General features: G+C 47.3%; 1 protein-coding gene across 1 annotated transcript in view; it reads right to left on the bottom strand.

The window, feature by feature from the left end:
• Positions 1-266: 266 nt before the first annotated feature.
• Positions 267-12,549, bottom strand: part of ASH1L (ASH1 like histone lysine methyltransferase) — a 63,606-nt gene continuing 51,323 nt past the window's right edge. The window contains exons 21-28 of the mRNA XM_083878995.1: positions 12,127-12,213; positions 11,805-11,895; positions 7,115-7,253; positions 6,452-6,624; positions 5,051-5,217; positions 4,133-4,173; positions 3,227-3,531; positions 267-2,404 (exon numbers count right to left, since the gene is read on the bottom strand). Coding sequence (XP_083735121.1) covers positions 2,313-2,404; positions 3,227-3,531; positions 4,133-4,173; positions 5,051-5,217; positions 6,452-6,624; positions 7,115-7,253; positions 11,805-11,895; positions 12,127-12,213 — 1,095 coding nt within the window. The 3' untranslated portion in view covers positions 267-2,312. The remainder of the gene's footprint in view (positions 2,405-3,226; positions 3,532-4,132; positions 4,174-5,050; positions 5,218-6,451; positions 6,625-7,114; positions 7,254-11,804; positions 11,896-12,126; positions 12,214-12,549) is intronic.

Genomic DNA, 12,549 nt, shown 5'->3' with positions numbered 1-12,549 from the left:
TAGGGCCTTTCCAGCTTTTCTGCCACTTTTCCCTGAGCCTGGAGTGTTCTGTGGGGTTGCTGTGACCCAAGGGCAGCACCCATCATTTGCTGACCCCCTCACCCTGTTGGCTTTGGCCTGTGGATCCCATGGACCTCATGGATCCAGCCTGCCCAGATCCCTCTTCCTGCCCTCTGGCACATCCACACTCCCACCCAGCTCAGCAAAGAAAACCCCCCGAGCCAGCCATAGGAAAAGATTTTCCATTTAATACTAGACTCTCAGGATTGAGATGCAGGCTTTTTATGCAATTACATCCAATGTTAAAATTGGTAATACATAATTTACAAAGATTAACATCAAAACAATGATCTATTTAGATATGCTTTGTAAAAAGGAAATATATTAGCAGCATTTATTTTCAGCAATCACACAGCCTACACCCATGCAGACTAAGGTTCAGCTCTATTTGCAGTAACGTAGTGCTTCCTGGCTCCGGCGGCGATCCTGGGGACACACGGGTCTGCTCAGTATTATAAAATAACCAAAAAATAAAAAAAGTCATTAATTTCTACACCAGTAAGAAAAACAATTCTTTGCACTTACCTAACATTTGATTGTCTAAAAAACATTTTGTTTAGTCTTTCAACAAAAGAAAGATAAAATGACAGAGCTAGTGTCTCGCTTCTGTACGCACTTTATTTTTTTAAAAACTTTTTAGTGTTTAACACCATTTGAGACAATGATTTCTGTTTGAAACTAAATGAGACAACTCGAGGGTTTGGACATGCGATATTCCTACTACACGCACGAGTATTTTATACTCAGGGTTCCTGGTACTGTACAGTGCTTCTCTACAGTAAGAAAATATTCCAAACTATTTTCTTATTTCTTTTTTTTTTAATAAAATATTTTTTTTTCTCAAAGGGTTTTTTCCTTTCTTTTTTTTTTTTTTGTGTTTTTTTTTTGTTTGTTTGTTTGTTTTCTCTTTTTAAATCAACACATAAAAGTTAATGGAATGAGTCATGTTCCACTAAGAGTAAAATAATTATAATAACAAGAATGTACATTAGGACAAGCTTGGTCCATAAAAAGGAACATGTAACTACGGTATTGCTTTACATCCACGCAGCAGATATATACAACTTGGCACATTAAAAACTGGATTTCTTATAAGAACACCTAAAACAGGACTGGATATGCATGTGTACGTCTGAGACAGGAAAGCAAAGCCACCGTCCGGGGGCAGCGGGGGCCGCCCGGCCCCGGGCCCGCCCCGGGGCTCTCGGGACAATCGCGAGGGGTGAGGCCAGCGGGACCCGCTGCCCGGACGTTCAGCTGTCCACCAGCACACGAGGGTAGTGTTAGCAGTTGATAAATTCTACAGCTCACGACAAACACTCGCTCGGATACTGCCTGACGGGCACGGAGTGAAAGGGTCCTTGGGGTTTTTTTTTTGTTTGTTTGTTTGTTCGGGTTTTTTTTGTTGTTGTTGTTGTCCTTTTTTTTCCTTTTTTTCTTTTTTCTTTTAACAGAATTTTATTTGCACAACACACGAGACACACGAGAAACCACAGCTTATCAAAAAAACCAACAGCAATGGTGGCGTCAGGAGCTGACTTTGCTTTTATAAAATTTCTCTGCAGAAAAAAAGTGAAAAAACTCACACCTTGCCCCCTCCCCCCGCACAGCAAGTGCCTCATCCCAGCGCTCCTGCGCCGCTCCAAGGGCCTCTGGAAGCTTCTCCTTGGCACAGACCACAGGGACACGTGCTCAGGCCGTCCCACGGCGAACCTCGCACTCGTCTGGGGACGTTTCTCTCTTCTTGGAACTTGTGCAAATCAGAGGCCACAGCTTTAGGGCAGCTCTTCCTTTTAAGCCACTGGGCCTTTCCTCTCCCCTCTGGATTCCCTTCCCTGGTGTGGGCCATGGCGGCGCCGAGGGCGGCTGGTACAATCCCAGGTTAGCAGTGACCATGGGGAACATCCTCCTCAGAGTAACTCAGTCCTTTTCCTCTGCCCTCCCCATTTTTTTTTTTTTTTTTTTTTTTTTTTTTTTTCCTCTGAGTGGGAATATCAAGCAAAAATAAATTAAATTTGACCATCCTGGACAATAACCACGAGGTTTCCTCAGTACCTAACATCAATACAAGGCACGCCCACCAACACACACACCAAGAGCACTGCAGAGCAGGGTGGGCGCCGTGCCGGCCCGGCCCCCCAGGTGCTACTGTTTGTAGTTTTGTCAGTTTGCTGCTGCCCTCCTTTTTCCCGGGCTGGGCTCTGGGCCCCAGCCCCAGTGACAGACCCCAGAGCTCGGCTGCCCCTCCTGGGTCACTTCCTGAAGGTGCTCTCGGGGATGGTCAGAGTGCGGCGCCGCAGCTTCCGTCCCGAGCCCTCCTCCAGCAGGTAGGTGACATCGATGGCTGCAACAGAGCACAGGGGCAAAAGGGGATTTCAATCATCACAGCATCTGTGGGCTTGGAAAACCCTCCAGGATCATCGAGTCCAACCTGTGACCAATCCCCACCTTGTCACCCAGAGCACAGCACTGAAAGTCACCTCCCATCATTTCTTGAACACAAAATTCCTGTCTCCTTATTCCTGGTTCTTTCAAGGATGTTTTCCTCCAGGAAATCCAAAACATCTCCCTGGACAAGGTGCTGAGTCATGCCCTGAGCCATGACAGGACCAGACAACCTCCAAAGATCTTCCCAACCCAAATTAAACATCAGGCCATGACTGTCTGGCATTGCCACAATTTGGAAGAGACTGGACAGGGCTCATTCTGGGCTTTAATTTAAAAGCAGGGACACACTTCACCAGTGGAACCCCTGTCCCCTTATCCCACAGCTCACACAACACCTACAGCAGGTACTCGGAACCCAAGGAAAGCTCATGAAAGGTCAAAAGAGACTTTCCAAATCCCCTTCAGTCTTTCCTGGCCTATCTGTCAAGTTTCTCCATTGTAGATATGGAATGAAGGAGGGGGTGGGGGGGGGAAATTGGTTTATGGAATGTTTTTAGGGTTATTCAAAGTATTATTCAAAACAGTGTCAAAATTGTAAGAAATTTCACTTGGTTTTAGTGGATTTCCATTGCAAAGAAAAAGTGGCTGCAAAGAAAACTGACTTTCCTCATGCCCACTAGCAAGAAATTCAGACCAAAACATACATTTTATTAACACAGCTCAGCAAAGTGACCCAGCAGGAGGCCCGGGGCTGTGCAACCAGAGCCTGAACTCTCACCGTTTTTCCCTGGGATTTTCTCTAGGAGGTTGAGCAGGATCTGGTTCAGCCTCTCCCTCTGGAGGTGCCGCCGCTCCTCGGGGCTGCAGAGCGGCCTCGTGTCCGAGGGGGCCTCGTCCCCACCCTTCTTGTCGGCCTCGCAGCTCTCGCTGGGCACTGGCTCCTTGTCGGGCTCCTCGGGGCTGGGCAGCTCCCCTGGAGCCTGCTCAGGGGCCCCCAGCACCTCCTCCATCAGGGGCAGGGAATCTTCCTCTTGGTTTAAGTCTTTGATCTGTGGTTTCGAGCGATCGGATTTCCAGGATGACCTTGCAGGAGAAGAGGGGTTTAAACAGCAGTTTTTCAATCACTCACCTGAAAGAACAACTCCCAGCAAGTCCAGGACTCATCCATGGGCAGGTGCTCTATGGAGCTCAGTTTCTTCCCTCAATCCCTGCACTTAGAACTTTTTCTGCACCACACCAAACTCAGCTTTGAAAAGCAAATGGCTTTTTATTTTCAGTTGCAAGAGATTTTGCCCCCAGAGCAGTTTGGCCCAGCCCTTAGTGGGATATTCTTGCAGTCTCTGACCAGATTTGGGCTCTGACTGCCCCACAGACAGGGCCAGCAGGTCCAAGACTTGGGTTTCTCCATCTGAGAAGGCTGGAGCCTCCTGTTTTGGGCATCTCCTCTCTCAGCTGCTTTTTTCTGACTTCCAAATGGCTCCTTTCTTTTCCTTATGTACATTATTAAGGCTGCCTATCCCTCCTCACTTATTCCCTGTTATCTCTCTGAAAGTTTAGAGAGCTTTAAATAATTCAAACTTCTTATTTCCATAACACCGAGGGGAAAGGGGAAGGAGAAGAGTGGGCACAACAAACAAACAGAATGATTTCATCTCTTCTCAACAATCTGGGAGGGGAGACTCACCTGCCTCCATTTCTCTTGTAGTTGTCTGGCACATAATGAGGCTGCAATAACAATGAAGATTATGATCAATACCAAACCAAACTGACAGTGAAAGGAAGTGCTGGTCTATCAAATACTCTGAAAGTGCCAATGAAGGACACTGGAAATGCTGGTGTACCTCAAAGAGACTTCACAGAAGGAGGCACAATCAAATAATAATAAATTAGAGCCAGACTTGTCTGACTCTTCACATCTAAATAAATTTGAAGACACAGACCATCATGATAATAATTATCTCTGCTTTCTGCACAGCACAAGTCTGGAACCTTCTCCAAAGCCACTACAAAAACCTCTGCTCCAGAAAGAACAGAGCTCATTTGCAGGTTTGCAGATCTGACACTTCTGTTGCTCTGAGACCTCTCTGAGCTCACCATCACCATCCCTTGAGCACCTCTTTGCCTCTCAACTGTAGGTTCTGTTACACCCAGTCTTCCTTCCAAACTTGCTTTCAGTGAGCTTTTCCCCCAGGGTGTGCATACTCACAGAATCATGGAATGACTGAGGTTGGAACCCAACCCATCGAGTCCAAGCTGTGCCCCATCCCCACCTTGTCCCCAGCTCAGAGCTCTGAGTGCCACCTCCAGCCCTTCCTTGGACACCTCCAGGCATGGGCACTCCAAAACTCCCTGAGCAGGTCCTGCCAAGGCCTGACCATCCTCTCCATGAGGAAATTCCTCCTGATGTCCAGCCTGAGCCTCCCCTGCTACAGCTTCAGGCTGTTCCCTCTTGTCCTGTCCCTTGGGAGCAGAGCTTGATCCTCATCTAAAGAATCAGCTCCCCTTTGCTGACCAAGCTTCATTTATCAACGGTCAGGGGCTTTCCAAAACACCATCCAGTCTCCTAAAAGCAGGTAATGAAGCTGAGAGCAAACCCACTTACTGAGAAATCCCTCTTGGGTGTGAGCTTCTTGGGGAAGTGGTCGAAGGCGTAGGGCTTGGTGCACACCGGGTAGCGGTTCCGGTGGATCTTGTAGAAGAGGTGAGCTGATTTATCCAGGCGGTAATCACAGATGTAAACATCCTGCTCCTTCACACCCTTCGGCCTCCCTGGCATCAAAACAAGGGAAAAACAGTCATAGACTGAGGGGAAACACGTGCTTTATCACAGTGTGAGTGAGGCAGGGGCTGTCACAATGCCTCTGTTTGATCTCTCATTCAGAACCCCAGCAGGACACGCCGCTGGGTCACCCTGAGGGAGAACCTGCATGATCTAATCAAACACTTCCCAAACTTTCACAGACACAATTAGCAACTGACATCATTTCCTCTTCCCTGGCCAGTGCTGTCCCTCTTCAAACAGGAATCCCTGTCCCAGGGCAAAGCCATTGTGTGTCCTCAGCTCTGAAACACACAAACATCCCCTACAGCCTTTGGACAGTGCATGTCCTTGCTTCCAGAACAGAGTGAATTTGTCCCAGTGGCTGGTTCAGCTGTGCCTGGTTCAGGGTGAGGGTGTTGCTGGTCACATCCCAATGGCTGGTTGGTGCCCAGCAGTGCTTACCCTCAGCCCAGAACTCTCCAGCTCTCCCTGCTCTGCCAGCAGGGCCAGGACAGCTGAGCCCAGCTGGCCACAGGATATTCCACACCACACAGTGTCCAGCCCAGTGGAGGTGGCTGGGATCCCCTGAGGGGTGCTGGGGATGGGCTGGGCATTGTGTGGGGAGTGACTGCCCTGGGCATCACTTGTGCTTCCTGGGGTTTATTCAAAGAATCATGGAGTGGTTTGGGCTGGAAGGGACCTTAAAGCTCACCCAGTGAGTTCACCTACCCCTGCCATGGGTAGGGACACCTTCCACTATCCCAGGTGGCTCCAAGCCCTGTCCAGCCTGGCCTTGGACACTTCCAGGGATCCAGGGGCAGCCACAGCTTCTCTGGGAAACCTGTGCCAGGGCCTCCCCACCCTCACAGGGAAGAATTTCCTCTGTGTATCCAACCTAAATTTCCTCTTTTTCAGGTTGAAACCATTCCCTGTTGTCCTGTTACTCCAGTTCATGATTAAGAGCCCCTCTCCACCTTCCTTCCAGCCCCTTCAGATACTGGACACCTCTCTTTCTTTTTGTATCCTCCCTTTCCTTAATTACTAATACTGCTATCATTATTATTACAATATTTTAATTTCTTTCAACCATTAAACGCTTTTATCCCAACCCTCGGGTTTAAACTTTTTCCAGATCCCTCCCCATCCCAGGGGGAGCGAGCAGCTGGGTAGTCCTGAGCTTTCAGAGTGGTTAAACCACCACAGCCCACGGCCCAAATGCTTAGGAATATGTTTAATTCTCACCTTTGCAGTAGGTGTATAGGTCTAGCACACAGCACGTCCCCACCACAGCCTCCAAGGGGATGATTTCGTACAAGGGCACCCGGAACAGCTCGTTGTGGTAGAATTTCCGAGATGGTGAATGATGCGTTTCATGTGGACGGAAATAGTGGTGGCCAAAGGCAAAGCGCTCCTCTCTGAGGGTGCAAAGGGGACAGAAACACAAATCAGCCCATGACACAACTCGCTTGATGCCCTCTGCTTCGTTTTGAGTTCCCTCTCTTGCACTTGGCTGTGATGAACAGCAGAGTCACACAAGTGTTCCATATTCCACTTCCCACCTGCAGTAAGGACAAACACTCCCAGCGTGGTTTCCATGGGCACAGCAGACTCTGATTGGCCAGAGCACAGCACTGAACTGCCTCACAGCTGTCACTGCAACCACAGCCTGTTCCAACACTGAGAAAATCCATCAATTTCTATCTCTGATCCTTTGCTTAAACCTCCAACCTCATATGTTTCCACTGTGCAGATGGGGAGCACAGGCTCCAGGCTGGGAATTCCCCAACCTCTGCACCAGGACCTTGCTCATTCCTGCATCCTTAAGATGAGACTTCCACAAAATTCCTGTGCTTTGACAGGCAGGCCAGTGGGATGTCTCAGACTCGAAGACTGTCTGGCACATACTTGTCGTTTTTCCAGAGCTTCTCGATGCGGAAGATGTCGAGCTTGTCTCGGTTGATGTGGGAGAGCAGGCGGTACGATTGCCGCACCGGGTGCCCGTCGGGGGTCCTGCGGCTGTCCCTCATCAGGTACACACAGTCACCTGTCCAGGGGCACAAAGGACACACCTGTAAAGAGCCTGGCCTGAGCCCAGCACACCAGAACCAGAGGAAATTGTCATTAGAACAAACACAACAGAGGCACCTAATGCTGGATTGGACAGAACAAACCCACAGCAGAACCTGCCAAAAGTGTTCAGCAGCTTTACAGAAAAACTACCCGTAACTTGCCATGCCCAGACTGGAAACACCAACCTGTAAGGAATCAAAACCATGACAGACCACAGGACATGTAAACATGTCAATCATGATTAGGAAAAGGTGTAGGAATTAGTGATGGCTGCAATGTGTAAAGAATAAACCTTTAAGAAAGAAGATACTTAGAGAGAAGATTACTATTAAGAAAATAAATCCTGTCTTGAGAAGCTCCAAGTCTTTGGTTATTCTAGCAGAATTCCAATGCGATGTAGAGCTCAGGGAAGGTAAAGAGAATGCAAAAAAGGACTGAACAAACTGGCAGTGCTGGCAATCAAAAAATATTTTCCAAGAGCAACCCCTAAACTTATTAATTTTGTCCCGTAAGTGAATTTACTCCTTAATTTCTCTGGTCTGACCCATGAAATCCTAGAATGACCTGGGTTGGAAAGGATCTTAAAGACCATCCAGACCCACCCCCCTGCCATGGGTAGGGATATCTTATAAGCTGCTCAGAGCTCCATCTCACTTGGCCTTAAGCATTTCCAGGGCTGGGAAGAGATTCCACCTCTTCTGTTATTTACCTAAAAATGACCAAAACCTGGGAGGTCTCAAGTCATAAACCTCTCCTGGGTAGGACCAGAGGTCACACAGCAGAATGTTCTGGCTGGAGAAATGGGTAGCAGCAGCTGCTCAGGAGGAGAAAGCACAGGAACAGGCAAGCCAAGGAAAAGTCTCCCCGTGCTGCCCCTGCCCAGCTGCCTTTCTGCTGTTTATGGACTTTCAGAGCCAAAGGCTAGAGCTTTAGAGATTAATCCTCCCTCCAAGAATTTGTCTAATCTTTTTTGGAATCATTTATACTCTGACCTCTCCACCCTCCTGTGGCAAGGCTTGGCCACAGTCTAGTTATGCTTTTGTAAAAAAAATCTTCCTAGAGTTTAACTGTTGCCAGCTAATTTCTGTTTGTTCCCTAATTTCTGCACTGTTGCACCTTCCTGAGCTGCATTTCACAGACCTTCATCATTCACCCTCCAAATCACCTAGGTAGACTCTGTCCACAGAAAAGATGATCCAGATTGGATTATCCTTGTTATCCTTGTTTTTACAGGTAGTGAGATCCTCTATGCAATGGGGTGTCAGAGCAGCACAGGGTAGGCAGGAGACAGACACCTCAGGAGGTTACAGAAAGGCACAATCACTCTGCTATTTTGTGCATAACAATTCCTGATTCCCCCTTTGCCTTTTTGACTCAGGTAGAACATTTTTCTCATGTTAAACTACAATGACACCTGGAGTTTTGTCCCTATTTTTTCCCCTGTTTTTGCATATGTAGTTATGGCTGTTTGCCTTCCACAGATATTGCTGGTATTAATGAGCAGATTTCACAGCTTGGGAAAAACATGCCAGGGAACCACTGAGGACAACGTGGCCCCAGGGTCATCAACACCACAGTTTTGTTATAATGAGATTCAGGATTAAAGTGAAGCACAAGTAATTCTATTTTCATTAATATAATCTCATTTATCAATTGTGTCTAAGTTTAAAAGATGCTCCTAAGGACTCCTCATATGCAGAAATTTCTCCCATATACCCAACCCAAACTTTTCTCTTTCAGTTTGAAGCCATTTCTCTCTTGTCCTGTCACTCCAGTTCCTGATGAACAGTCCCCCCCCAGCTTCCCTGGAGCCCCTTCAGATCCTGCAAAGGCCTCTGAGGTCTCCACACAAAGTTCTCTTCTCCAGGCTGAGCATTCCCAGCTCTCTCAGCCTGGCTCCATAGGGGAGAGGGCTCCAGTCCCCTCAGCAACTTCATGGCTTCCTCTGGACTTGCTCTAGCAGTTCCATGTCTTTCTTACATTGGTCGCCCTGGAACTGGGCACAGCACTCCAGGTAGAGTCTCAGGAATGCAGGGCAGAGGGAGAATCCTTTTACTTGTCCTGCTGCCCATGTTCTTTGGCTGCAGCCCAGGACTCGGGTGCTTTCTGGGCCGTGAACACACATGGCCTGGGCACATTGAGTCTTTGGTCACAAATCACTCCAAATCCTTCTCCTCCTTCTCCCAGGGCTGCTCTCAGCCATTTCCCCACCCATCCTGCAGCTGAGCCTGGGATTGCCCTGACCCAGGTGCAGGACCTTGCACTTGGCTTTGTTGACATCCATGAGGTCCACATGGTCCCACCTTCCCAGCCTGTCCAGGTCCCTCTGGATCCACCCCTGTCCTCCAGCACTTTGACCAAACCACACAGCTTGGTGTCTTCTTCTGAGCTAGACCTGGGATAATAACAGCTTTCCTTTACAACTTTAACTTTTACAGAAACTGGGGGGGTGGGTTCCTTAAAAGACTCTTAGAAAAACAAGGAACATACTGAGAGGAGGTACTGGCCCCAAGCAGAATGTAAATAAAACCATTCAATTCTAAACCACCTAATTTTAAATGAGCTTTTTTCAACTCTTCTTCCCCATCTCTCCCATGAGAAGAAAGCAACCCCAGCATTATTGTGCCTGACTGAAAAAGAAGCATTCAGAAGGAGATGTAGACAGATGCTCTCTTGCTCTAAAGACCATTTAGAGTTCCAGTTTATACAGATGTTCCAGATGCCCCTCTGCCTCAAAAAGGAAGTTTCCACAGAAAAAACACAGCAGCTGTTGCTGGTGCATCAGGGATGATGACGTGTTACAATTTCTGGCTATGTGGGTTTTCCAGGATCCATTCTGACCCCGGTTTATCAATTCCTATCCAAGGTAGAACTCCATGTTCACTCCAAGGAATGTGATGGATCAGATCTGTTTTATTTGCATCATCTCCTGGGTTTAGGTTTTAGGTAATTTTTGCAAAGGAAGCTTGTCTGTGGTGTAATACTCAACAACTTTCAGCAGAATTGCCAAGAAATTAAGAAACAAGTTCTGCAACCAAGTGAAAGACCGTCCCTGAGATCCCTCTGAATGAGAGGGATTTGGTCACAGCAGAGTGTGACCACTCATACAGCTGATTTTCAGTCTTGTTCTTCCAAAACATCACTCTCAAGCTTGGAACTGGGGCTCAGGGTGCAGTTTCTCCTGGGCAGGCACTGGGCTCAATGCACTTCCAGGCTTTGTGGCAACATCAGCCTCTTCCCAACCCACAACTCCCAGGAAAATGCAAATCCACACACAGACTGAAGGGCTGCAGGCCACACTTCTGCCTCAGAATGTGGAATTACAAAGCCTTTTAGACACCAGAGGGAGTAAAAAGCTGTTTCTCCCACTGTCCAAGCTGCCTGATACATCCACAGCACAGTAAAGGTCCTGCCTGAGGACTCTGGGTAGAAAACCGAAGACCAGCAACAAGCCCATGGATTTCCCCTTTCCCTGCTGGAACTGCATGTTCTGCTCCAGCACCTTCTGGTGGAACTTGCTTCATCTGCTCCCAGTGCCTGCAGAGGCATTTGGTGCCCAACAGCTGCAGTTTGGGCTCCTTTGTCCCCTGCTGATGGCACACTGAGCTCAGCCACAGAGGGACGTTTCTCTCTTTAAAGGGCATTTCTCTAATTAAGGTCACCAAGATCAGATCAGAGGCACAAAAGTAAAATCTAACACACTGTGACAGAAATTATCTTAATGCTCTGAACACCTGGAAGATGCCACAAGCCCCAGATAAAACATCATCCATTTCAACAGAGAACATAAAAAGTTCTGATACAGCCCTTGAAGTGAGTTACTCTCCAGCAAAAAAAGACATGAGAAACCCAAAGGCTGAACTCTGGACAGAACAGACAATGCAGAGCAATACCCAATGAAGAGGACTGAATGCAAATTCCAGAATCTTGCAGATGGGATAAAGAATATGCTGTTCTTTGACCTTTTTTTTAATTCCCCATTTTACTGAAGGCTCTCCTACTTCCCTCTAGCAAATTTATCAACTGGTTTCACTCATTCAAGAGCAGTTTCCTAATAATGATAAAGGGTTCTTTCTAACCTTCTGTGTATCTCTAGGATGAAATAAAAAAAAAAATAATCAGCAAGCTGAATTGTGGCTGTGGCAGCTGCCTTGGAGAGATTCAGGAATTCAGAGCCCAGTCCAGAAGAGATAAACTATAGGGAAGATGTAAGCAATGAGCTGGATGTTTTAATGACCATTCTGCACTAAAATACTGGAGGTCTAACAGCCTTCTTGGCCTTTACTTCTAAATGTTAACTACCAGCAGTTGGCTCAGCATCATCCTCCCCTGGCCAGGACAGCCCTGGCTGTGCTAATTAACATTTCTTCATCAACAGCCTGTGACAACTCTGACTGTGTATCACTCCCAGCATTACAGGGAGAGTTATTTCCACTTGTGAAAAATGAAAGTATTTTTGACAGGGTAATGCCAGAGATCCCTGCACACTGATGGAAACCCCAGCAGGCCCCAGAGCCTCACGTACCTTGGCGGAGCAGCAGATCATCCCTCAACAGGCAGATGTAATAAACACAGCCAGGCTGGGCATAGTGGGGCCGAGGGATCATGGGAACCTCCTGCAGGGAAAAAGGAAAGGGAATTCTGAGCTGCTCACCATGATCAGTCCAAATTTGGGCTGCCACCCTTTTGGAAATATACAGAGAAAAACTGACCCCTCATGGAACTGAACCTAAATCAAGGAAGCTCCACCAATCCCAAAAGATACAAATTCTAAATACAAATACAAAAGACCCCCTAAGGAGCTGTAGTAGTTTATAAGAGTAATAGGAAGGAGAGTCTTGATTTACCCTGTTCACAGCTCGAGGTTCACACTGCTCACACAGGTAGTGTTCAACGTCTGAATTCACACCCATGCAGTCACAGTGCTGCCAGACCTGGAAACACAGAGACAGTCAGGAAGTCCTGGCACAGATTATAGTTGCAAACTGCATTTTCTCAACAAATATTAAGGAAAGCCAGAAAATAAGTTTCACAAAGGAAATTCAAGATGTTCTATGAACTATTTCACACCACATCAGCAGACAGACTAGATCTCCATGCAACACTAAGTGTAAAAACCCAAAATTTTAAAATTAATTTCTCTCTCCCAAGAGCAGGAACTGGGGCAGCTCCAGCTCCTCTGCTCAATATAAGTTGCATTTTCTCTGTGAAAAGAGAATCACTCCTCTTGTAGAGAGGAAATAAAAGGCCTGAAGAGTTAATTAATGCTA

Source organism: Zosterops lateralis, assembly GCF_965231275.1.
Source record: "Zosterops lateralis genome assembly, chromosome: 27".
NCBI lineage: Eukaryota > Metazoa > Chordata > Aves > Passeriformes > Zosteropidae > Zosterops > Zosterops lateralis.
The sequence above is the reverse complement of the archived record's forward strand: the minus strand, read 5'-3'. Positions and strand labels throughout refer to the sequence as shown.